General features: G+C 56.7%; 1 protein-coding gene across 11 annotated transcripts in view; it reads right to left on the reverse strand.

The window, feature by feature from the left end:
• Positions 1-26,878, reverse strand: part of LOC120499008 (collagen alpha-1(I) chain-like) — a 34,258-nt gene that overhangs the window by 3,268 nt on the left and 4,112 nt on the right. For 3 of the 11 annotated variants that reach the window (XM_039702364.1, XM_039702365.1, XM_039702366.1), the window contains 2 exons: positions 24,632-24,749; positions 9,361-9,580 (listed from right to left, as the gene is read on the reverse strand). In XM_039702364.1, the coding sequence (XP_039558298.1) occupies positions 9,361-9,580; positions 24,632-24,749 (338 nt within the window). Of the gene's footprint in view, positions 1-9,360; positions 9,586-22,758; positions 22,949-24,631; positions 24,750-26,314; positions 26,506-26,878 lie in introns of those variants that run through there. The other 8 variants (XM_039702363.1, XM_039702360.1, XR_005626785.1 and 5 more) reach the window with 6 other exon arrangements.

Here is a 26,878-nt window from a genome sequence, read left to right on the forward strand (position 1 = left end):
CAATATTCCCCTCATGGAACAACCAAAACTCGAGGATTTTTTGGGGGCAAAACCAACCCCCAAAAAATTTAATTTTCCAGAGCCACTGGAGCCTCGCTGCTCTCCAAGAGCCCCCGGGGGAATCGCGGATTTGGGGCAGAACTCCGCAATTCCAGCAGGGAAAAACCCCAGGAAAGGGGGAGGGGGATCTGGGATCCCGGGGGTCTCCGCGCCCTCCCCCCTCGCCAGGCTGGGAACAGCTTGAGTGTCCAGGCGGGAATTCATTTCAATAAATTTCCATAGGGATTAATTCCACCTCTGCCAGCAGCCGCGGGAGGAGGAGGGAAAAAAACCTCCCCAAAAAATAACGAGGAAAAAAAACCTCTGCTCCCAAAGTTGGGAACACAAAATTCCACAAATAATTCCCCAAAAAAGTTTCCAAGAATCGCTCCCAAAAAATCCCCCCCCCCCCAAAAAAAGAGAAAAAAATAACGAGAAACTCAAAATTCCACAAGAACTTCCCAAGAATGGCCCCATAAAATGCCATTAATGAGAGAAATTTGGGGTGAATAAAGGGAATTTCCAACCCGCGGGTGCTAAGCCATTCCACGTGGAATTTTATCCATTAAAAACGGGGAAAAAAGGAGAATTCCACCCAATTCTTGGGCACTTCCTGGAGTTCAGAGGACCTGGGCGTTTCATTTTTATTTTTGAAACTAAAAAAAATTAATTTTAATTGGGATTTTCCCTCTTTTCCTCGGGTTTTTAATCCCTGGAAATGAGAAAAATCTGGAAAATCGCCTCATTTGCGTCCATTCGGAGCCTTTAAAGCCGCCTGGAGCCCTGGAAATCCCGATTTTTTTGGGATTATCTCCCAAAAAATCCCATTATTAGGGATTATCCCATTTTTTGGGAAAATCCCCGGGATTTTTTGGGGATAGCCCAGAATTATCTTTTTCCTTTTTTCCAGGGGAAGATCCGCTGGCTGCTCAGGTAAATCCAGGCTGGGAGGCTCCAAAATTCCCAGAATTAAAGGAGGTGGAGTTTTCTGGAAGGTTCTCCAGGAGTTTCCTGGCTCTTCATGGGAATCAGGATGGAAAACACAAAAATCCCAAGGTTTTGGGGCAGGAAAGTTTCCAATTTTCCACCAAAAAAAAAAAAATTTAAAATGTAAATGCATAAATAAATAAATAAATTTAAAATAAATAAATAAGTACATAAATTTAAAATATTTAAAATAAATAAATAAATGCAAAAATAAATATTTAAAATAAATAAATAAAATTAATATATAAATAAAATACAATACAATAAGGAAATAAAATATTAAATATAAATAAATAAATGAAATGAATACATAAATGAAATACAATAGAATAAGTACGTAATATAAAATAATTAAATAAAATTAAAATAAATATAAATATAACAAAAATAAATAACATACATTTTAAAAATAAAATATTAAAATGAAATTAAATAAATAAAATAAAATAAAATAAAATTTAAAAAATAATAATAAAATAAAATAAAATAAAATAAAATAAAATAAAATAAAATAAAATAAAATAAAATAAAATAATAAAAATAAAATAAAATAATAAAATAAATAAAATAAAATAAAATAAAATAAAATAAAATAAAATAAAAGTAAAAGCCATTTTGGCCTCAATCCCCGTGCCTCAGTTTCCCCTTCACCCCACCCAATCTCCCTAAACCCTAAGCACTAAAACTCCCAAATAACAATTTTTCCCCAGCCCGAGGGGCTAAACCCGATTTTTCTGAGTAAAAAGGGAACGAGCCGGGCCGGGCCCGCGGCGCCCTTGACCCGCGGCCGTCCCGCGCAGCTGCCGGGGCTCAATGGGGGCTTTGTCCCCTCCCGGGGATATTTATGGGGCGGCGGGGCCGCCGACACCCGCGGGATTTATGGCATCTCCAGCTGCTCGGGGCCTCTCCCCGGCCTGCGAGGTTTTCTCCCCATCCTGGGAAATTTTTTTCTCATTTTTTTAGGGGAAAAAAAAAAACCCAAAGCGATTTAAAAGTGAACAGGTGAGGGGTTTTCCCCACGTTCCCTTTTTTTCCCCAAATCCCCCCCGCCCACCCAATTTAGAACCTGACAAGTGAGGGGGGTTTTCCTCTTTTTCCTTTTTTCCCCCCTTTTCCTTTTTTTCCCTTTTCCCCCTTCTTTTCCACTTTCCCCCCCTCTTTTCCCTCTTTTCCCTTTTTTCTTCCTTTTATTTTCCCAAAATCCCACCACCCCCCCCATTTAAAAGCAAACAGGTGGGAAGATTATCCCACTTTTCCCTTTTTGGTTCTTTTTTCCCGGAAAAAAGACTGGGAATGGGACTGGGATTGGGACTGGAATTGGGATTGGGACCGGGATTGGGACCGGGACTGGGATTGGGATTGGGACCGGGATTGGGATTGGGACTGGGACTGGGATTGGGACTGGGACTGGGACTGGGATTGGGACTGGGACTGGGATTGGGACTGGGACCGGGACTGGGATTGGGACTGGGACTGGGACCGGGACTGGGATTGGGACTGGGACCGGGACTGGGACCGGGACTGGCTGGGACTGGGACTGGGATTGGGACTGGGACTGGGATTGGGACTGGGACCGGGACTGGGATTGGGACTGGGACTGGGACCGGGACTGGGATTGGGACTGGGACCGGGACTGGGACCGGGACTGGATTTTGGGATGTCCCCAAACTTCCCTGCCTGGAAAATCCCCTCTCTAGACCGTCCCAGAGCTTTGGGATCCCGGGATTTCCTCTGGGCCGGGTGGGAATTTTGTCCCCTGACCCCAAACCCCTCACGGGAGGAAGGAGGAGGAGGAGGAGGAGGAGGGACGGGAGCAGAGCCGGGGTCCCCCCGGGAGCAGCTCCAGGCTCGGCCCCGGGGGGGGCGCAGCTTCCCCGGCCCCTCCCGCGGAACCGGAGCCAATTCCCGGCTTTTCCCAAGAGGAAACCCCGGGAACCTCCCGCAGCTCCGGCGGCCCCTTCCCGGTCCCTTCCCGGTCCCTTCCCGGTCCCTTCCCGGTCCCTTCCCTGCTCCTTTTCCTGCTCCCTTCCCCATTCCCATTCCCATTCCCCATTCCCATTCCTGTCCCCGTTCCCATTTCCCTTCCATTCCCATTCCCAATCCCATTCCCATTCCCGACCCCATTCCCATTCCTGCTCCCATTCCCATTCCCGACCCCGTTCCCATTCCCGAACCCAATCCCATTCCCGTTCTCATTCCCAATCCCATTCCTATTCCACCTCCTGGTCCCATTCCCATTCCCATTCCCGACCCCAATCCCATTCCTGATCCCATTCCCGGGGCTCCTCCAGGGGAAGCGGTGCCAGCTGCACCCGGATCCTGAATGTCCCCAGTGCCACCTCTGGGTGCCCCCAGTGCCACCTCTGGGTGTCCCCGGTGCCACCTCTGGGTGCCACCTCTGGGTGCCACCTCAACCCTTCGGGGTGGCAGCGCCCCTGGGAGCGGCGGGGCAGGATGGGAGGCTCTGGAGGCCAAAACCTCGGGATTTAGGGGAAAGTGGAAAAGCGGGCTCCTTCTCCTGGCTCCGTGCGCTGCTCCTGCAGGGAGGCACGCGGGGGGGGGGACACGGAACGTTCCGGAAACATCCGGGTAACCGGAACGTTCCGGAAACATCCGGATAAACTGGAACATTGCAGAAACATCCGGATAAACTGGAACATTCCAGAAACATCCGGACAAAGCTGAATGTTCCGGACACATCTGGATAAACCGGAACGTTCCAGGAACATCCGGATGAACCAGAACGTTCTGGAAACATCCGGATAAACCCAGGCACGAAGCGTGCCTGAACCACCGGGCCAAGGCGCTCGGGCACCACCCCAAAGCAGCCGGGAAAAACCCCAAAAACCCCACGGGGACGAGCCAGGGGCCTCCGGGAGCTCCCCAAGCCCCCGGACCCGGCTGGGCCCGGCCTCGGCTCCAGCTCGGAGCGGAGCTCGGCTTCACCGCGGGCACAGCCGAGCGCCGCAATTAGCGCCGGCCCTGCCCCCGCGCGCCCGGTGATGATTAGGGTGGCTAATTCGGGCTGCACATCCCACATCTGGGCCCCCACCTGCTCCGAACATGCAAACGCCGCTGGTTGGATCCTCGGGGCCGGCGGGGAGGGGGAAGGAACAAAGGGACCCCACAAAGGAGCCCCACAAAGGAACCCCACAAAGGAGCCCCACAAAGGAACCCCACAAAGGAGCCCCACAAAGGAACCCCACAGAGGGACCCCACAGAGGAGCCCCACAAAGGAGCCCCACAAAGGAGCCCCACAAAGGAGCCCCACAAAGGAGCCCCACAAAGGAGCCCCACAAAGGAGCCCCACAAAGGAGCCCCACAAAGGAACCCCACAAAGGAGCCCCACAAAGGAACCCCACAAAGGAGCCCCACAAAGGAACCCCACAAAGGAGCCCCACAAAGGAACCCCACAAAGGAGCCCCACAAAGGAACCCCACAAAGGAGCCCCACAAAGGAACCCCACAAAGGAGCCCCACAAAGGAACCCCACAAAGGAGCCCCACAAAGGAGCCCCACAAAGGAACCCCACAAAGGAACCCCACAAAGGAGCCCCACAAAGGAGCCCCACAAAGGAACCCCACAAAGGAACCCCACAAAGGAGCCCCACAAAGGAGCCCCACAAAGGAACCCCACAAAGGAACCCCACAAAGGAGCCCCACAAAGGAGCCCCACAAAGGAACCCCCGAGCGGCGCCCGCGCCCCGAAACCGGGACAGGTTGGGGTTAATGGGAATTTCCTGGGGGCTGAAATGGGAGTTTGGGGTAAAAGGGAATTTCCTGGGGGCTGAAATGGGAGTTTGGGGTAAAAGGGAATTTCCTGGGGGCTGAAATGGGAGTTTGGGGTAAAAGGGAATTTCCTGGGGGCTGAAATGGGAATTTGGGGTTAATGGGAATTTCCTGGGGGCTGAAATGGGAATTTGGGGTTAATGGGAATTTCCTGGGGGCTGAAATGGGAGTTTGGGGTTAATGGGAATTTCCTGGGGGCTGAAATGGGAGTTTGGGGTTAATGGGAATTTCCTGGGGGCTGAAATGGGAGTTTTGGGGTTAATGGGAATTTCCTGGGGGCTGAAATGGGAGTTTGGGGTTAATGGGAATTTCCTGGGGGCTGAAATGGGAGTTTGGGGTAAAAGGGAATTTCCTGGGGGCTGAAATGGGAGTTGGGGGTTAATGGGAATTTCCTGGGTGATGAAATGGGAGTTTGGGGTAAAAGGGAATTTCCTGGGGGCTGAAATGGGGAGAGGTTGGCCTTAAGGAGAATTTCCTGAACCTGCCGAAATGGGGGGAATTCGGCCCAAAAGGGAATTTCCTGGGTTTGCCAGAATGGAGAGAATTCGGCCTTAAAGGGAATTTCCTGTTTTTATTGACATGTGGAGGTTTCTGCCCTGCAGCTGGATCTCTTTGTTTTCCCAAAATGAGATTTTAACCCTACAGCCAAATTTCCTTGGTTTTTCCACCATCTGGACATTTCGGCCTTGCGGGTGAATTTCCTTGGTTTTCCAAGGTGAGATTCCCCCTTGCAGCTGAATTTGCCCATTTTTTCCCTTTTCTCTCTTTTTTCCCTTCTCTCTCCCAATCCTGAGCGCTTCCTTTATGTTTATTTTTTTAATTTTTTTGTTTTAATCCATAGGATTATTGGGAGGTGGAATGGAACCCTTGGGATCAGCTCGGATCTCCTCCATCCTTCCTTCCCTCCTTTCCCTTTTTAATTAATTTTTAAAATAAATTTAAATATATAATATTTTTCCCTTTTTTCCTTTTTTTCCCCAGCCATGGAAGAAATTTGTGAATGGAAAGGAGGAGGCAGGGCTGGATTAGGACCGAGACAAAAGAAAAAAAAAATAAAAATCATCCTCGCTTGTTTTCCTTTGCCTCGGGGAACCCACGTGGGAAAGGCGGGGAAAAAAGGGAAAAAATAATAAAAAAGTGGGAAGAGGAGAGAAAAATCCTGCCTGGAAAAGCTCCCTGGGAGATTTAGAGCCCAGCCCTTCCTCCTGCCCTGGGTGGAGAACAGGGACACGGGGATGCCAAAAATAGCAATTTCCCCATTTTTCCCATTTTTTAGGATTTCTGCTCCATTTTTCCTCCCTCTGGGGTTTATTTTCTCTCCTGCCCCGTGGATCCTTCTCCCCTCTCTCCCCCTTTCCCTTTTTTCCCTCTCCCCGCTGGATTTTCCCTCCTTGGGAATTCGGGGGGAATTTCCTGAGCTTTTTTTCTGGAAATTTCAGGCGCCCTGAAAGCCAAAAATTCATCCAAAAACCACCCAAAATTCATCCTCAAAACCCCCCAAAACCACCCAAAATTCATCCTCAAAACCCCCCAAAACCACCCAAAATTCATCCTAAACCCCCTGGCTCCCACAGAGGAGCCAGGGTTAAAAAAATCCCATTCGTATATATTTATATATTCATATATTTATATATTCATATATTTTTATATATATATATAAAATATATATTATAAATATATCATATAAATATAAAATATTTTATATTTACACTTTTATAATTTTTATAATTGTATACTTTATAATTTTATATATTTATATATTTACGTGGAAATATTTTATATAAAATACATGTCTATAGTGTATCTATATATTTATACAAAAATATATTTATATATGCATATATTTTAATATAATTATAATTCTCATTCCAGCCTAATTGTTGTTTCAGGTGGATTTTCGAGTTTCCCTGGAATTTAATCCACTTAAAATATTCCCAATATTCTCAGTTTCAAACAAAGCAATCCCAGAGACTCTCCCAGAAAACCTTTTCTGCTTTTCTGGAATTTCCCCAAATTTCCTTTGTTTGCTTCGTGAGTGGAGTGGGGGAAAAGGGGAAATATAAATATCAATAGAGATTGATAGAAAATGTATAGAAAATATCCCAAAAATGCCCATCCAAGGCCGGGGAAAAAAGGAATTTTGGGGATTTGAGGATCAGAGAGGCTCAAAACATGAAAATGGAGAAAATTGGGGAAAATATTGGAAAAATTGGGGAAAAATTGGGGGAAATTGGGGAAAAATTTGGGAAAGGGGAAAAAAGTGGGGGAAAACAGGAAATTTAGGAAAAGTTGGGGGAAACTGGGAAAAAATTATGGGAAAAGGGAAAATTGGGAAAAATTGAGGGGAAATTGGGAAATTTGGGGAAATGGGGGAAATTCGTGGAAAATGGGAGGAAATTGGTGGAAATTGGGGGGAAAATTGGGGGAAATTGGGGGAAAAATTGGGGGAAAGTGGGGGAAAAATTGGGAAAATTGGGGAAAATTCAGGAAAAGAGGGGAAATTGGGAAAAAATTGGGGAAAAGGGGAAGAAAAAAGGGAGGGGAGGGAGAGGGGTGAGAAGAGAGGCCGGGAGAAAAAGGGAAGCTGGCGATGAGCACCCAGGGGGGCTGGCGGCCTCATTACCATATTCAAATCTAATTAATTCCCCTTTGCATAAAAAGGCCACGGCGGGCGTGGGAGCGGCCTTGCAGATGGCGTCTCAGGCTCAGAAGCGTTTCGGGGCCGCCGGCCATCTTAGAGACACCGAGGAGGAGGAGGAGGAAGAGCGGGAGGAGGAGGAGGAAGAGCAGGAGAAGGATGAGGAGGAAGAAGAGGGTGAGGAGGAAAAGGATGAGGAGGGTGAGGAGGATGAGGAGGAAAAGCAGGAGGAGGAGGAGGAGGAAAAGTGGGAGGAGGAGGAGGAGAAGGAAGAGCAGGAGAAGGACAAATATGAGGAGGATGAGGATGATGAGGAGGATGAGGAGGATGAGGAGGATGAGGAGGAGGATGAGGATGATGAGGATGATGAGGATGAGGAGGAGGATGAGGATGATGAGGAGGATGAGGGTGATGAGGAGGATGAGGGTGATGAGGAGGATGAGGGTGATGAGGAGGATGAGGGTGATGAGGAGGATGAGGGTGATGAGGAGGATGAGGGTGATGAGGAGGATGAGGGTGATGAGGAGGATGAGGGTGATGAGGAGGATGAGGGTGATGAGGGTGATGAGGATGATGAGGATGAGGAGGAGGATGAGGAAGATGAGGATGATGAGGAGGATGAGGGTGATGAGGGTGATGAGAGGATGAGGAGGATGAGGAAGATGAGGGTGATGAGGGGGGCCCACGGCATCACGCAGCTGCTGAGGGCACCCATGGTGGCCCTAGAGGGTTCAGAGCTGGGAATGAGGGAAAATGTGGGAAAAGTTCAGAATTTGGGGCTTTTGAGGCCTCAGGCTCAGCTGGGGATCCCAAATCCGCCCCCACCATGGCCCTGGAGGGTTCAGAGCTGGGAATGAGGGGGAAATATGGGAAAGGCTCCAAATTCCAGGGTTTTGAGGCCTCTCAGCCGGGACTGGGGCTCCCAATCCGTCCCCAGGCCGGTGGGACAGAGCTGATCCCACTCCCAAAGGCGGATTGGGAATGTGTGTCCCTGGGGATGGGGGAGGAGGAACCCACAGCAAAATTCCAGCCCCATCTCCCAGGGCTGATCCCACATTTCCACCTGGAAAACCCGACCTGCACACACCCAACCCCCTTTAGCATTTTTAAGGGGGAAAATTGGGATTATTTCCCTCATCCCCCTGCTTGGGATGAAAAAATCCTGCTGGAAAAAACCTCCCCTGGCTGCCAGGCTCACCCCGGGAAAGGTGAAAGTTATTTTTCCTAATGTTTTGGACAGCTCTGTCACGTGGAGGAGGAAAAAAAGGAAAAAAAAAAAAAGAACTTGGAGGAGGGAGGACCTGAGGGGATGTGGATTTTCTCCCTTGACTGATTCCCGAGGATGGGATGAGCTGTGGCTGCGGGTTCTGCTCATCCCCACCCCCTGCCCTGCGCTGGGGGATGGGGCTGGAGCCCCAAAAACAGCCCCAGCAGCAGCTGGAAGGGGTTAAACCCTGGAAAATCAGGCTGGAAGGGGCTAAACCCTGGAAAATCAGGCTGGAAGGGGTTAAACCCCAGGAAAATCGGGTTTGGATGGAGCAGGAGGGGAGGAATGGAAGGAAATTCCCATTTAGGGGGATTAAAGGATGGGTTTGGGTCGTGGAGGGGAGGTTTTGGGGTGTAAATTAAAAGGGAAATGGGGGAAAAGTCGATTTTTTGGGATCCCAAACAGTCTGGTTTTCCACCAGCTCCAGGAGGGGGTGGGAGATGAATATTTCCAAAGAGGAATGTCAATAAAATGGGGATAAAATTGGGCTTTTCCCCACAAAACAACGGGAAAAGGATCAGGGTGGGGCCTCACAGCTGCTCCCTGATCCCCCAGATCCCTGCTGGAGGGAGCCCGGGGCAGATCCCACATGGAAAACCCAGATCTGCAAAGGAGAGAACAGCAGGAAAACCCCAAACTTACCCCATCCAGCTGGGAACGAGGAGCTGGCATCCCAGCGACCCCACAGGACTGGGGTCGCAGCAGACCCCAAAGAGCCTTTCCCGGGTGCCAGGGCAGGGAATCCCAGCCCAGGGCAGCTCCTGGGCTGCTCCCGCCGGGATTTCTGGGATTTGGGGCCTTCCCAAGGCTCCGTTCCCGTTCCTGGTGAGGGACGGGGCTGGATCGGGGCGAGGTGGGAGTTCTGCTCTGCAAAACACGGAATGGGGGCTGTCAGCTCCAGGTCCTGATGGATCACCTCCAGATTCTGGGATTCTGGACTATTGGGATTCTGGGAACTGGGGATTCTGGGATTCTGAGATTTAGGGATTCTGGGATTCTGAGATTTAGGGATTCAGAGATTCTGAATTTTGGGATTCTGGACCTCTGTGATGCTGAGATTCTGTGGCTCTGGGATTCTGAGATTTAGGGATTCGGGGATTCTGAGATGTTGGAATTTTGGGATTCTGAGATTCTGGGATTCAAGGATTTGGGGATTGTGAGATCGTGGGATTCCAGGATTCTGGGATTCAGAGATTCTGTGATTTTGGGGTTCTGGGTTTCTGGGATTCTGTGGTTCTGTGAGTGCTGATGTTTAAGGAGCACACGGAATTCCGTGTCCCCCAGTTCTGCCCTGGCAGGCGGGCTCCCAGTGCTGCCTGCCAGGCGCTCCGGGGACATCTGGCCACCAGCCCAGGCCCTTCCCGAGGGGTCACGGTGGGGTCGGAACGTCGGGAAAATCCCAAATCCCATCGCACCGGGAGCGGCTCCATCCCAGCCGCGCTCCGGGAGCTCCCCGGGATCCCCGCCCACGCCCCGGGGACGCTGCGGGGTGACAGCGGCCAGGAGCCCGGAGGGGACAGCTCGGGGCACGGAACATTGCCCTGCTGCGGGGTGACAGCGGCCAGGAGCCCGGAGGGGACAGCTCGGGGCACGGAGCACTGCCCTGCTGCTTGTGGGGTTCAGATTCCCGGCTAGGACGAGCCCTCAGTGGTTCCTCCCCGACCTCACATCCCTCTTTTCCAGGACATTTTCCTGCTGCTTTTTAGGGCAGGACGAGCCCCCCAGCAGGTTCCACCCTGATCCCACATCCCTCTTTTCCAGGACATTTTCCTGTCGGTTTAAGGTTTCATTACAGGATGAGCCCCTCAGTGGTTCCACCCCAACCCCTCATCCCTCTTTTCCAGGACATTTTCCTGTCGGTTTAAGGTTTCATTACAGGATGAGCCCCTCAGTGGTTCCACCCCAACCCCTCATCCCTCTTTTCCAGGACATTTTCCTGACAGTTTTTAGGGCGGGATGAGCCCCTCAGCAGGTTCCACCCCGCCCCTCATCCCTCTTTTCCAGGACACTTTCCTGTCAGTTCTTAGGATTCAGATTCCTGTGTAGGACGAGCCCCTCAGTGAGTTTCTCCCCGACCCTTCATCCCTCTTTTCCAGGACATTTTCCTGCTATTTTAGGGTAGTATGAACCCCTCAGCGGGTTCCACCCCGACCCCACATCCCTCTTTTGCAGGACATTTTCCTGTCGGTTTGTAGGGTTAAGGTTCCATTGCAGGACGAGTCCCTCAGCAGGTTCCATCCCGCCCCACATCCCTCTTTTCCAGGACGTTTTCCTGTCGGGTTGTAGGGCAGGAGGAGTCCCTCAGCAGGTTCCATCCCGCCCCACATCCCTCTTTTCCAGGATGTTTTCCTGTCGGTTTGTAGGGCAGGACGAGTCCCTCAGCAGGTTCCATCCCGCCCCACATCCCTCTTTTCCAGGACGTTTTCCTGTCGGTTTGTAGGGCAGGACGAGCCCCCCAGCGCCTCCCAGCCCGACCCCCCATCCCGGGCGGCTCCGGGGAGGAGCGGCGGGGAGCGAGGGGATGATTAGGGTGGCCCGCGGAGTAATTATCTCATTGGGCAACTAATACCCTTTCAAGCGGAGCGGGGTGGGGAAGCATTGTTCGGGCCGAGGGATTACATCAACCCGCCCGAGCAGACAATGTGCTCCCCCTGGGAAGAGGCAGCTCAGCCCCCGGGGGCCGGCGGGGAGGCGGCGGCCCGAGCTGTCTCAATTAGCGACTGTCCCGCCGAGGAACGGGGCGGCGGGGGCTCCTCGGGGGCCTGCGGGCACCTCCAGCATCCTTAACCCTTCCGGGGCGCCTCAGCCCTGCGGGGACAGCGAGGTGCCAGCAGGGCTGGATGTGTCCTCCCCTCCTCCCCGCCGTGGTGCGGAGTGGAAACCCGGCCTCGTTTTCTCGTTTTTCTGCCTTTTTTTGCCTCCTCGCGGCCCAGCGCCAGCCGCTTCCACCTCCCCGCCTTGTCCTTGGGTCCTTGTCCTGGGGACAGCGGGGTGGCACGGCCTTGTCCCCAAGCCCAAAAAGCAGCGGGGAAGGACGACAACAGCCCTGGCACCGGCACCGGGGCACGGCACCGGCACCGGGGGCACGGCACCGGCACCGGGGGCACGGCAGCTCCTCCGTTCACCGGGGGGCACGGCAGCACCCCATCCCCGGGCACGGCACCGGCACCGGGGCATGGCAACTCTACCGGGGGCATGGCAGCTCCACCATCCCGGGGGGCACAGCAGCTCCACCGGGGGCACGGCAGCTCTTCACCCACCGGGGGCACAGCAGAGCAGCCCCTCCATGCCTGGGCACAGCAGCCCCTCCATCCCGGGGGCACAGCAGCCCCACCGGGGCACAGCAGCCCCTCCATGCCCCGGCCCCAGGCCCTGCCAGGCCCCGGGACCCTCCGCCCGGCCCCGGGGTCGCTCAGGCGTGAGGCCACCGCGCCAGGTTAGCGGCGGGCCGAGGGGCCGGCCCCACCTGGCCTCGCCATCCGCGGGGTGATTAAACACGGGGCTCCCAGCTGCCATACATTTTTAAATAAATGAATAATACATAGCGGGGGTGATAAATAAATAACGGCCGTACATTTGAACTTAGCCTCTGAGAAAATCCTTTTAGTTCAAAAGGAGCGGGGCGCTCGGAAAGGGGAGCCCATGCATTTTGAATGGGCTGCCACGGAGTGTCAGGGACAGGCAGCCGAGACGAGGGGGGCAGGGAGGGAGGGGAGAGGGAAGGAGGGAAAAGGGGGAAAGAGGAAAAAGGAAAATGGAAGGAGGAAAAAGAAGGAAAGAGGGAAAAGGAAGGAGGAAAAGAGGGAAGGAGGAAAAGAGAAAAAGAGGGGAAGAGGAACAGCTCAAGGAAGAGGAAAAGAGGGAAGGAGGAGAGGAAGGAAAGAGGGAAGGAGGGAAAGAGGAACAACTCGGGGAGGAGGAAAAGAGGGAAAGAGGGAAGGAGGAAAAGAGGGAAAGAGGGAAGGAGGAAAAGAGGGAAGGAGGGAAGGATGCCCATCCCAGCCCAGGATCCTACTGGGATTCCCCCCTCACCCTTTCCAAGCCCCAGGAGCTGCAGAGGGAACTTGAATTCCGTGGGCCTGTGCCTGGCCAGGCTGAGTGGGAACTGATGGATGGGGCTGTAATTTAGGGCAGAACGCCTTAAAATGAGCTCTAAACCAAGCCCGGGCACCAGAACAAGCAGCAGCTGATTTATTTGATGCCAACCCGGGCTGGCAGCACCCCGGGGCACGGGGTGAGCCCTGGCACAGGGCATTGGCACGAGAGCAGCTCCAAACCCTCGGTGGGGGTGCAGGGCACCCCTGAACCCCCCAGCAGCAGCAGCCGCCCCCAGAGCCCCCCAGGGCTGGGTGGAGGCCATGGGGATGGTGGCAGCGAGGGCAGGGCTGGGCATCCACATGTGAGACCCCACTGCAGCCCCAAAACCAGCCCAAAACGCCTCATTTGGGGTCTTAACCCCATTGACAGCCCCAAATCCACCCCAAAACTCCTCATTTAGGGGCAGAGCCCCATTGGCAGCCCCAAAACTCCTCACTTGGGGGCTGAACCTCCCCCAGTGCCAGGGTCCAGGGGACAGGGATGGTGGCAGCAAGGCCACCACATGTGCCCTGTGTTGGTGGCACTGGGACCAGTGAGACCCCACTGGCAGCCCCAAAACCACCCCAAAACTCCTCATTTAGGGGCTGAACAGCACGAGCCAGGCAGGGCTGTCCCACCCTCCCCTCGCCACCAGCAGGACCCCCCAGCTGCACCCTGCCCCAATCCATCAGCCACGCTCCAAGGATGCCCACAGCTGGCACAAAGGGGGGAAATTTCGGGATTTCCATCTGCCCCCATCCCAACACCCCCCGAGGGGGAACTTTCGGAATTTCCATCTGCCCCCATCACAGCATCCGCCCAAGAGGGGGAAATTTCTGTCACTCCCATCCCATCATCCCCAAAGAGGGAAATCTCCATCTCCCCCAATCTCATCATCCCCCAAAAGGGGAAATTTCCATGTGCCCCCATCCCAGCACCCCCCAAAGGGGGAAATCTCCGTCATCCCCATCCCATCATCCCCAAAGGTGGAAATCTCCGTGTCCCCCCAATACATCATCCCCCAAAGAGGGAAATCTCCATCCTGCCCCCACCCCAAAGAGGGAAATATCCATCCTGCACCCACCTTAGCCCCCCAAAATGGGGAAATCTCCGTCACCCCCAACCCATCATCCCCAAAGGTGGAAATCTCCGTGTCCCCCCATCTCATCATTCCCCAGCAGGGAAATCTCCATCCTGCCCCCAGCCTAGCCTCCCTGAATTGGGGAAATCTCCATCTCCCCCCATCTCCTCATCCCCTAAAGAGGGAAATCTGCATCCTGCCCCCACTCCAACAGGGAAATCTCCATCCTGCCCCCACCCCAGCCCCCCTAAGTGGGGCGATCTCCATCCTGCGCCCACCCCAGCCCCCAGCCGTCCCCAGCAGCTGAGTCCCGGCCCCGGCCCCGCCAGGTCCCATCTGCGGGCCCGGCGCATTCCTGCGAGCGGCCCCGGCGCAGCAGCTGCCGGCCACAACCCCGAGCGCCGCCGCCGCCTCGTCTTGACCTTGGTCAGGTGTTGGGAGGGGGAGGGACGGCAAATAAAACAACAACAACGAAGAAACCCCAACAAAACAAACCAACAAAAACCCCCAGCCCCCCCGGGCGCCGCCAGCCGTCGCGCGGGGAGGGTTTGAGCCATAATGGGGCCGGCTGGGGGAGCGAGGCGAGCAGAAATTAGTGTCAGAGTGTGTGTGCGCCTTAAACAAACCTGCGCCGGGTGACGGGAGCGGGGGCACAGCCTGTGTATATATTAGTGATGGGATCTGACCTCGCTGGGAGGGCTCCTTCCCTCGCCGCGCTCCTCTGGGCGTGGGAAAAAGGCCCGGGCTCTTTTCACAGCTGTTCTCGCCGCTGCACTGAGCTAATGGAGGGGCTCCCCTCCCTCCCCTCCCTCCTTCCCCGCCGCCTTTTCAGGCCCTGAGCGCCAAAAAAAAAAAAAAAAAAAAAAAAAAAGAAAGAAAAAAAAAAAAAACCAAAACAAAAAAAGCCCATTCACAAGTGGCTCCAGCCACACCTCATTGTCCGGGCAGCGCCCGCGGGGCCCGGGCACGGCGGCGGCAGCGCGGGCACGCGCGTGTGCGGGGCGGGGGCGCGCGTGTGCAGGGACGGGGGGCACACACGGGTGTGCAAGGGGGGGACACGGGTGTGCAAGGGGGGGACACACGTGTGCAAGGCGTGGGCAGCACAGAGCACACACATGTGGGCACACTTGAGGCCCCTCCAAGGTTTGGGAAGCACGGCTGGGGGGGATTTTGGTCCTAAAGAGAGATTTGGGAATGGGGATGGGAATGGGAATGGGAATGGGAACGGGGATGGAGATGGGGATGGGGATGGGAGACAGGGTTTGGGGTTTGGGAATGGCATTTGGGAATGGGGAATGGGGATGGAGAATGGGGGAATGGGGATGGGGATGGTGAATAGGAATAGGGTTTAGGCAGTGGGGATGGGGTTTGGGAGGTTCCCGGTGTTGGGGGTCTCTGTCCCCCTCCCCGCTTTGGCCCTGCTGGTGAAATGTTTGGGTTTGGGGTTAAAAATGAGCTTTGGAAAGCGGCGGTGCCCGTGGTGGGTGAGGAAGCACAGAGGGGAGGGGACACGGGGGTGGTGACCCTGCTGTCCTACAGGGACATGGGGGACCCCAGAAATCCCCGTCCTTCACTTCAGTACACCCTTCAGTCATGGGGACCCCAAAACCCCCCTGTCACTGCACACCCCGGCCATGGGGACCCCAAAACCCCCCTGTCACTCCACACCCCGGCCATGGGGACCCCAAAACCCCCCTGTCACTGCACATCTCAGCCACAGGGACCCCAAAACCCCCCTGTCACTCCACCCCAGTCCCCACCCCAGCCCTGCTCGTGTTCCCCACCCCAGGTTTGATGCAAATGTTCCCCATTTTTGCCCCCAGGAGCAAACATTCCCCATGAAATCCCTGCTGGCCCACGGAGCGAGGCACTCCCGAGGAACGGGGGGTCCAGGCCCGTCACCCCCGATCCCCAAACCCGCTGGGGCCGCGAGGGAGCCAGGAGTTCAGGGAGAGAGCGGCCAGGCTCAGCCCGGCCCGGGAACCGGGAACCGGGCCCGGGAACCCCGGGAATCCCGGGAACCGGGGCCTGGCAGCGCCGGCGGCGCGGCCCCGGTACCGCCGGGCCCATCCCGGCACCGCCCCGAGCCCAGAGCAGCGCCAGCCTCGCTCTGCATGAAAAATAAATAAGCACACCCCGGCCATGGGGACCCCAAAACCCCCCTGTCACTCCACATCTCAGCCACAGGGACCCCAAAACCCCCCTGTCACTCCACCCCAGTCCCCACCCCAGCCCTGCTCGTGTTCCCCACCCCAGGTTTGATGCAAATGTTCCCCATTTTTGCCCCCAGGAGCAAACATTCCCCATGAAATCCCTGCTGGCCCACGGAGCGAGGCACTCCCGAGGAACGGGGGGTCCAGGCCCGTCACCCCCGATCCCCAAACCCGCTGGGGCCGCGAGGGAGCCAGGAGTTCAGGGAGAGAGCGGCCAGGCTCAGCCCGGCCCGGGAACCGGGAACCGGGCCCGGGAACCCCGGGAATCCCGGGAACCGGGGCCTGGCAGCGCCGGCGGCGCGGCCCCGGTACCGCCGGGCCCATCCCGGCACCGCCCCGAGCCCAGAGCAGCGCCAGCCTCGCTCTGCATGAAAAATAAATAAATCCATTCCTGGTGGCAGCGGAGGAGATTCGAAAACAACATCCCTGAAGCTCTGCCAGCACAAACCTCTGCTTTTATTTTTATTTTCATTTTTATTTTATTCTTATTTTTATTCTTATTTTTATTCTTATTTTTATTCTTATTTTTAATTTATTTTAATTTGGTTTTGTTTATGTTATTTTTATTTTTATTTTATTTCTATTATTTCTATTTTTATTTTATTTTATTTTTATTGCTATTTTTTATTTCTATTTTTATTTTAATTTTTATTTTATTTTTATAATTTTTATTTATTTGTAATTTAAATTTTTTTATTATTTTTTAAATTTCACTATTTTTATTTTAATTTTTATTTTATTTTTATAATTTTTATTTATTTGTAATTTAAATTTTTTTATTATTTTTTAAATTTCACTATTTTTATTTTAATTTTTATTTTATTTTTATAATTTTTATTTATTTGTAATTTAAATTTTTTTATTATTTTTTAAATTTCACTATTTTTATTTTAATTTTTAATTTTATTTTTACATTTTTTTAAAAACCTTTTCTCTTTTCCTTTAAATATTTATTTTTATCTTTAATATTTTCACTTCCATTTCTATTTTCGAGGTGCTCAGGCTCTGTTTCCCTCCCTGACGCCGGGGACAGCGGGACGGACGCACGGACACGCCGCCGTCCCCGGCTGCTTTTCCGGGCTGACCTTTCTGATCCGATCCTCTCTGACACGGGGACACGGCCACGAGCGAGGGGCTGCCACCCGCGGTTAGCGCCACGCGGGCACCGTGCCCTGAGATCCCGTGGAGATCCAGGAAATCCCATGGAAATATCCCATGGAGATCCTGCGGAAACCCCATGGAAATCCCATGGAAATATCCCATGGAGGTCCTGTGGAAACCCCATGGAAATCCCATGGAAATATCCCATGGAAATCCCACGGAAGCCCCATGCAATTACCATGGAAATCCCATGGAAATATCCCATGGAAATATTCCATGGAAATCCCATGGAAATATCCCATGGAAATCCCACGGAAGCCCCATGCAATTACCATGGAAATCCCATGGAAATATCCCATGGAGATCCCATGAAAATCCCATGGAGATATTCCATGGATTCGGATTAAGGTTTGGGTTTTGATTTGGGTTTGGATTTAGGTTTGGATTTGGGTTTGGATTTGGGTTTGGATTTAGATTTGTATTGGGGTTTAGGTTTGGATTTGGGCTTGGGTTTGGATTTAGGTCTGGTTTTGGATTTAGATTTGTATTTTAGTTTTGGATTTGGATTTTCAGAGAGGGACAAAGCGCAGCCACCCCAAAGTCACACCCTGAGTGTCACCGACCCCCGGATCCTGCCTCCACCCCAGGCCGAGCTCCTGCTCCTCTCGTTTTCCAACATTCCATCACCCTGAGCATTCCCAGCCCTCCTTCCCGATATTCCCATTTTTCCTGGCTGGTTTGGGCTTCCCCGCCCACCGCAGCCCTGAGGTTTCCATAGAAACATGAAGATATTAAACTGTAAATAATAATTTCTCCATTTAAAAAATAAATAAATAAAACCCAGGGAGAGAAGGCGTGGCTGCAGCCTGTGGGGCTGGGAACAGAAATCCAAGGAGCAGATCCCGGAATCCTCGGGCAGGAATCCTGCCCTGGGAGCAGACCCCGATGTCCTGGGGCTGTCCCTGCATTTGGGGTCTCAGCCGCCCCAGCTGCCTTCAGCCCCCACCCCTCCAGCACTGCCGGAGCTTCCCACCTCTCCCTCCTCTTCCTCCTCCTCATCCAGCCCCTGATTTTTCCAGGCTGGAATTCCCATCCATGAAAATCAGCAACTAAAAAGAGTAAAAATCCGGGATCTCCTTCACCGTGAGAGCAACCCAGCGGGGAGGAATTGTTCTTTGCCACGGCCAGGGCTCTGCTGCTTCCTAAACGGCCTCAGCTCAAACCCATCCCTGGTTTTTCCATTCCCTCCATCCCGGGAAATGGTTTTGTCCGAGGTTTCCAGCCTTTTGTGTCCCTTTAAGTGGGACTTTTGTTCATAAATTACATTTTTCCTCTCCCTCGCTGCTGTCAGGTTGAAGAATCGTCACTTCGGGGTGGAAATGTCAGGGCTGGAGGGTGGCACAGGCCCAGGGCCAGGGAAATTCAGGATTTGAGGCTGAAATCAGTGCCAGGAACTCCAAACTCCCATTCCCAATGAAAACCCGGACACTGTGCTGCTGCTGGGGGGGAGGCCAGGTTATTTTTGGGGTTTTTGGCTGATCCCACCGCCAGGCCGGGGTGGAGCTGCCTCCTGTCTCCACCCCAAACCCGGCAGCCGCTCATCCCACGGCTCCTCCTTATCCCAACCCCGATCCCGAGGCCGGATCCCAGCCCTGAGCCAGCAGCACCGTCCTGGCGTCCCAAAATCGGGGCCATTCCCATCCTCAGGGGGTTTTGGGAGCACCCCCTGCCCCCTCCTCGCTCTGCTCTGCTGGGTTTGGGGTGCTCATCCCGGATCCTCTCCCGGGGCTGGGAACCAGGATGGAGATTCCCAGCTCATCCCAAATACAGTGCTGGGAACCAGGATGGAGATTCCCAGCTCATCCCAAATCCAGTGCTGGGAACCAGGATGGAGATTCCCAGCTCATCCCAAATCCATCTCTGCCCAGGATGGAGATTCCCAGCTCATCCCAAATCCATCTCTGCCCGGGATGGAGATTCCCAGTTTATCCCAAATCCATCTCCGCCCAGGATGGAGATTCCCAGCTCATCCCAAATCCATCTCTGCCCGGGATGGAGATTCCCAGCTCATCCCAAATCCAGTGCTGGGAACCGGGATGGAGATTCCCAGCTCATCCCAAATCCATCTCTGCCCAGGGTGGGAGCCAGCCCTGCCCCACGGTGGCCGGGCACCCCGAGGGCTGCGGGATGATCCCTTTGGAACATCCCCGGGATCCAGATTGCAGCTCAGGGCCTGATGGGGACAGGAAAGAGAAGGGATTAAAAGGGAAATAATGACAATTCCTTCAGCCAGGCCGGGGAAATGAGCCGGGGATTAAGGGCCTGGCTTTTCCAGCAGCCCCAAATCCCGCTGGGCAGTCCCGGATCCTGCCGGGGACTGACCCACGCCAGGGTGACTCTGGCAGTGCCACCCCGCTGTCCCAAACGAGCTCCTTCCCTGCCCACAAACACCACGGCGATTTCACCCCCTCCACCCCACAATGTTTTCCTTTTTGTGCAGGGGAGAAAATCTGAAATATTCCACCGGGGAATAAAAACACTGGAAATTAAAAACTTCTCGGGGAAAAAAAAAAATTAAAAATAAAAAAAGAGGCACAGAGGCCTGGAATAAACCTGAAAGGCTCCTTTTCTCCGCGTGCCTTGGGTTGCACACCCTGCAATTGGCTGCTTCCCTGGAATAGATTCCGTTGCTATGAGACCAAGTTTGCTTTTAACGAACCCCAGAAAATTAATGGTATTCAGCAGATAAGTCCTTAAAGTGGAACCTATTTTAAGAAATTCCTGCTAAATGGTTTACAAGTAGTCAGGAGGGAGGAGAAGGTTTCTGGAGCCTGCGCCGCCGATCCCCCCAGGCTGGTCCCAGCTGGGATCTGGTGGGGCTTTGGGGATTTTTGGGGTTGGGAATGGGAGAGGTGAGGCTGGGGTTGGTTCCCAGCCCGGTGTGTCCCTCCCAGGGTGGCACAGCCACCTCTGGGCACCATCCTGGCTGTCCCCAGCTGTCCCCATCAGCCAGAGGCTCCTTCCAGCTGCAGAAACTCGGGAATTCTCTGCCCAAACTCACCCGGGAGCCACGCAGGGACCACATCGGGGAGAGCCGTGCGTGGAGAAGGGAAAAGCTGCTCCCACAGCCCTTGGGAAGAGCCGAGGGGACAGGGAAGGGTTCCCGTGCCCATCCAGGGTGGCACCAGCCCAGGACAGGGCACGTTTCCCTCGGGATCGGGGTCTGCACCGAGGACACGCCGTGCCTGTGCCACCCCCGGCCCCGGTGCGTGTGGAACCTCCATGGGGCACAGGGCGCTGGGCACGGCTTCCTCTTTACCCCACAGCACATTTTGGGGTGTCTGGGCGCTGTCCCTGCTGTGTCCCACACCCCGAACACGCCCCAGGCCCTCCCTGCCCCAAGGAAGGCCCCAGACTGGGTGAGCCCGGGGTGTCCTGGGGTGCAGGATCAGTGCCAGGGGTGGATCCCAGGGATGGATCCCAGGGATCCAGGCCAGGGAATCTGCTCCTCTCCTGGCCACACCTGTTGATTTCCCCCCCAAATTCCTCCTGTGCTGCAGCCTTTGGGTGGAAGAGGAGGCAAAACCCCGCAGGAAAACCCAGGAGAGAGGAGGGAGGGAGGGAGAGACTGGGGCCTTGAGCTGTTTCATTCTCCCCTTTCCCATTTCTCAGCCCCAGCCTGGGAACTGCTGCTCCAAAGGCCCCACAGCGAGGGGGGAGTGCAGCTGCCCCGGTGCCACCGCCCGCGCTGCTCCTGCAGCCCACCCTGATCCTAAAAGGTTTTTAGCACATGGATTTGCCTGGATCACCTCTCTGGATCAGCACTGAGGCTCCTCCCTCGGGCTGCACCCCAAAACCCCCGGCAAAGCCTTCCTGGGATCCCCAGGAGTGACGGGGCACGGACCAACCTTTGGGGTCACCACTCGGAGCCCCCCTTATCCCAGCGCCGTCCCTGATCCCACAGGGCACCCCGCATCCCTGGAGCTGGAGAGGAGCAGGGGGACCCCAAATCCGGGGGATCCTGGAGGGCTCTGAGCCCGCAGCAGCCTGGGGTGCTCCCAAATCCCTCTCCCGAAGAACAAAGCTGCGATCTCTCCGCAGACGCAGAGGAAGCGACGAGCGGCAATGATTTATTTCCCTTCCCCGGCAGATAGATCGGCCTCGGGAACGGGGTTTGTGCTAAATTAAAATTTGCATGCTGTAATATATTTAAGCAACTTTCCTTCCACTTGGTTATAAACAGCGTTTCTCAGGGGGTTCTTTCGGAGCTGGCCCCGTTTCATTTATCTCCAGCGTGAGCCGGCGTTAATTGTCGGGGTGGAAATTAAAACCGCAGAGGAAAAAAAAAAATTAAAAATAAATTTAAAAGGAGGAAAAATTAATAAAATAAAAGCACCAGGGTTGGAGGTTGGAAGCGAAATCATCAGGCAGGCACAGGCAGCAGCTCTGGGCCTCAGTAAAAAATGAAGAAAGGCAAAATTCCGCGTTCGGCTTCCCCGGCGAGGGCAGCGGGGCCGGGGGCGCGGGGGCCCGGTGGGCAGCGAGCCCTCGGGCCTGGAGGACAGCGAGAGGGCTTTTACATTCGGTTCTCTAGCTTTATGATATCACATACACTCATACAGCTAGATAACCAAAGAGAAAAACCCGCCCAGCTCTGCAGCGAGCGCGGCCGCGGCCGCTCCCGGGTTTGTCCCCTCGGTGCCAGCAGCCCCGGGTTTGTCCCCTCGGTGCCAGCAGCCACGGCAGCCCCAGGGTGGCACGGCAGGACGGGCTGCGCTGCCTTGGGGTGTGGCACGGCCACCCCCGGAGCCCCAGGGCGATGCTGCAGCCCCCCAAAAGGAGCCGGACCCCAAAGCGGGCTCGGCCCAGAGCAGCCCCCGTGGGCTGGGCATGGCACGGGACAGGCACAGGGCAGGGGTGGCACGGGACAAGGATGGCACGGGACAGGCACAGAGCAAGGATGGCATGGAGCAGGATGGCACGGGGTAAGGATGGCACGGGGCAGGCACAGGACAAGGACAGCACGGGACAGCACGGCACGGGGCAGGGGTGGCACGGGGCAGGGTGGCACAGCGTGTCCCCCAGGGACAGCCCCACACACAGGCCCAGGGAGCTGCGCCCTTGCCAGCCCCAGATGTGCCCCCAGAGCCAGCCCGGAGCCCCGGGACAATTCCTGGAATTACGGGCACGGAACTGCTGAGTCAGGAAAGCGCCCGGGCGAGGGACGGGCCCGGCCCGAAAGGGCCCCCCCGGGGTTCCCCCCGCGCCCTTCTCCTCTTCCTCCTCTTCCCCCCTTCCTCCCACATCCGCTCCGGCTGCCGGGCCCGGCGACCCCGGCAGGGACCCCGCACCTCCCGCGGGTCCGGGCCGGGGGTTCCCGGGGGGGTCACCCTGAGGGTCCCGGGATGGCCCCGTCCCCACCGGGGCTCCGGGCAGCTCCCGGCAGCTCCGGCCGTGCGGCCGCTCGGGGGGAAACGGCGGAGCGGCTGCTCCGGTGCCCAGCGGGAGCGGGGAGAGGACGGGAGAGCCCCGGAAAGGTCCCGGGGAGGGCTCCCGGAGCGGGGGTACCTGCTCATCCCGCTGGGGCCGCTGCTGCTGCGGTCACCGTCGGCTCCGGGTCACCGCGTCCTGCCCAGAAGAGGCAGGGGAGAGGAGGAGGCTCGGCCGGGAACGGGAACGGGAACGGGAACGGGGACGGGGACGGGGACAGGGATGGGGACTGGGGACAGGGAACGGAGAATGGAGACAGGGATGGGGATGGGGATGGGGATGGGGAGCGGCGGTGCCCCGGGGGTCACCCCGCCCGGGCCGGAGCCCCCCCGGGCCGGCCTGCGGGTAAACCCGGGGAGGAGGAGAGGCCGCGGGGCGGGGGCGGCCGCGCCGGTCCCTCCCGTCGGGGCTGCGCTCACGGGAGCCGCTCGCAGAGGGAAAATTTGGAATGTGCTCAGGAGTCAAGCGGGGCTCCAACCACCCGTTATCCCCCGCTGTAACGGAGCCCACCGACGGGCAGAGACAGCCCCGGCCCGGGAGAAAGCGCGGCCGCCGCTCGGAGGGGCAGAGCCGGGGCGCGGGGCCGAGCTCCGGCTCCACGTCCCCCCCGTGCGGCCGCCCGGGGCCGGTCCCGCCGGCGCTGCCCGGGGCGGGGGCACCGGGGCCGTTCCCCGGCCGCCTGACCTGGGGCACCGCCGTGACCCTGCGGGCACCAGCCGCGCCGGGGTGCCCGGGCACAGCGGAGCGCACGCAGCTGGGCCCAGCCCGGTGCTCACGCCGATGGGCACACTCGCCCGCGTGCCCGCAGGGCCCCGAGTCTGCCCCGTTGTCCCCAAGCTCCTCACGTCCCCGGCCTGGCCCCGCGGGACCCGCAGCCCTCCCGGGGCCGCCTCGTGGCACCGAGCCCCGGTGAAACGGCGGAAACGGAACCAAGCGGCGGCCCGGGCTGGGCGGCGGGGCCCGGCTCCCGCTCCCGGTGCTCCGATTTCGGGAGGGAGGCAGAGATCCGCCCCGGCCCCCGCTGCCCGCGCTCGGCCTGTTACACACCCACACCTATACAGACAGAAAATACAGAATATATGGAATGTACTGAATGTACAGAATATATGGAACATATGGAATATACGGGGTATCTGCGCTGGAAGGAACGGCGGCGCCTGCGGAAATGCCAACCCGCCAGCACCGGGGGCTCCCCGGGAGCAGCGGGGCTCTCTGCCCCTCACCGGGCACCCCCAGCGCTGGGTAGCCCTTGGCCGGAGTCCCCCAAACCGCCGGCGGCGGCCGCAGCACCGCGGGGAGCTAGCGGAGCCTCCTCCCGCCGCCACCGGGCACCGGGGACCGGGCACGGCCCCGCCGCTCTCCGTGGTGCTGAACGGCGGCCGCGCCGCGCCCGGGGCCGTGCGGGGTCGTGCCTCCTCCGTCCTTCTCTCACGGAGCTGCCGCTAATTAATTACCATTATTGTGCCCATTAATTATTGTCGTTACCGTTCCCGGTGCTGCGCGGCACGGCCGAACGCGGACAGCGGGGACACGCTGCCAGATCGGTGCCAAATTACCGACCCGTCCTCCCGCACAGCCCCGGCGCCGCTGCCCGCCATCCTCCCAGCTCCGCAGCACGCGTGGGCCGAGCGCCGCCGTTACCTCCGAACCGGGGCTCCCAAATTCCGCCCCGCGCGGGCCCCGTCGTGCCCGCGGCTCCCGCTGCCCGCGGCTGGCTCCCGTTTGCCCAAAGGGCAAAACCCCAGCACCGAGCGCGGCTCCGCCGGGGGAGCGAACGGCACCGGCGGAGCTTCGCCGCCGCCCCGGGAGCCGCTCCGGCCCGGGCCCGGTACCGGGAGGGGCCGCTCCGGGCAGCGGGGGGGCCGCCGGTGCCGCTCTCGCAGCTCGGGCACCGCCGGGCCGGGAAGTTGCCGCCGCTCCCGGTAACGCCACCAAACTGCGGGTCCCGCACCTGCCACGCATCCCTGCGGTGCTGCCGGCCGCGTCCCGCTGGGGAGGAGCTGGGGGAGAGCTCCGTTACCTCCGCCTCGCCGGTGTCGGTGCCCGCCAGGCCGCCCGGCGGTGCCCACCTGGAGGGAAAGAGAGGAGACGCGTCAGGAGGAGCCACCGCCATCGCTCCAACTTGGAGCAACTTTCCCGGCGAGGCCGGCGGCGGGGCGGGGGCCGGGCGGCGCCGGAGCCCCTGCCCGGCCGGCCGGGGCCGCTCCCGGTGGCGGGCAGGCCGTGGGTGCCCGCGGCCGGTGCCATCCCCGCGCGGGGTGGGCACAGCCCAGGCCGGCCCTGGGCACGGCCTCTGCTGCGGGGACATCCAGGGCACCCCCGGGAGGGGCAGCCGCACCGCTGGGGCCTGTCCGTCTGTCCGGCTGGCTGTCTGTACCAGCTCCCCGCTCCCCGGAGCCTCCCGCGCACCGCAGCCTCGCACCGGGCGCTCCCCGGGCACCGGAGCCGCTCTCCCGCCCGGCCCGGTTCCCCTCCAAAGCGGATTTTCCCGCTGTTTATTTCCCTCCCCGCTTTTTCTCCCACCGAGATTTTTTTTTCCCCCCACCCCGTCTTTTTCTTTTCCTTTTCCCGCCCCAATTTTTTGCTTCTCTCTAATTTTTTCCCCCCTCCGCTCGTTTGCCTCCAACGTCGCTGGGAATTATTTGCATTTAAAATCCAACGACTCCTTTCCCTCCGCGTCGCTTCGCAGCTCGATTCCGCCAGCACGGGAGAGGCGGGGGAGAGATCCCAAGGAAAAGGGGTCCCCAAAGCCCCCGGCAAATTCCCCCGAATTCCTGCTCAGCTGAAAATATCGATGTGGGGGAAAACCAAAGATTGAACAGAATTTAATGATTTTCCTCCCGCAGCCGCTGTCACCCAAAGGTGCTGTGGCAACAAAGAGCGGGATGGCGTTTGACGCTCGTATTTTTGGCCTAAAAATTTGCGAAAATATTCCCCCAAAGCCCCGAACGCTTCGCAAAAGATTGATGCGCCTCAAACCCGCCACATCCTGCCCTGCGAAGCGCTTCCGAGGAAAATCTGATTTTCCATTTCCCCCCGCCGGAGAACGCACACGCGCGGCACCCGCGGAACCCGCGAGCGAGGGAAGGGCTGGGAATCGAACGAGCATTCCCAGTCCGAATGGGAATCGAACGAGCATTCCCAGTCCGAATGGGAATCGAACGAGCATTCCCAGTCCGAGCTGGGAGCCCGGCGGCTTCCCCGTCCCCGTGCGCGGCGCGGATTCCCCGGCTCGGGGGAGTCCCCGCCGTGCCCGCTCGGGCAGAGCTGGGCACAGAAGCAACCCCCAAATACTTTTTTTTTTCAAAGGGAAAAATAGCAATAAACCAAGAGAATTAATTATTTTTTCTTTCTTTCGCCAGAAATGCCGAATTTAACCCCGGCCTTTTGCATGGGGATTTTTTTTCCCTTGTGTTCTTTTTTTTTTTTTCCTTTTTTTCATTTTTTTGTTGTTGTTTTTACAACCTCGCACCAACGCAGGGATGGAAGGGAATGCCCACACAACACCCCAACCTCACACAGCACCCCCACGCCCCTTTCTCCCTTTCTCCCCTGCTCTCCTTTTTTTTTTTTAACCCCAAATCCTTTCCCTGGAAAATAATAATTCAAAAATAATAAAAATAGCTGCACACACCGAAACTTCGCTCCGGCAGCCCCTTACCTCGGGCACCGGGCAGGGCAAGGCAGTCGCTCCGACCGGCCCCGGGGCTCTAAACCCCGGGGGTGGCTTTTGTGAGTTTGCCGGAGTTTCCCCGGGCTGTCCCCTTTTGTGTCCCATTGCCATCTAGAGGCCCCGATTAATTAATTTCACACCGAAGCTCGGGAGAAAATTTTCCCACAAAACAAGTGAGCGAGGAGATGTGAAACTCCAAAGAAAAGGAGTCAACATCAAGTTCAACAGCATGCGGGGAAAGGCCCATTTCCATCACAATCGCGTCTGAGCGGGGGCCGGGCGGGGGGCGGCGGGCGGCGGCCCCCGCGCCCCCTCCGCGCGTTCCCAGGCTCGGAACAATCGCGCTCTGTTTGCCTCGCACATGCCGGCGTTTGGGCACGGAGGCTGCCTTGGGATAACAGGAATAATGAGGGGAGGGGGCTGGGAGCGGGGGCAGCGCGCCCGGGCCGTGCCCGGTACCGACCTGTTGAGCCGCGGCCGGCCGCGCCCGCGGGGCCCGGCGGGGGACAGGCACAGAGCAAGGAT

Source organism: Passer montanus, unplaced genomic scaffold (genome assembly GCF_014805655.1).
Source record: "Passer montanus isolate IOZ18808 unplaced genomic scaffold, ASM1480565v1 scaffold156, whole genome shotgun sequence".
NCBI classification, from domain to species: Eukaryota; Metazoa; Chordata; class Aves; order Passeriformes; family Passeridae; genus Passer; species Passer montanus.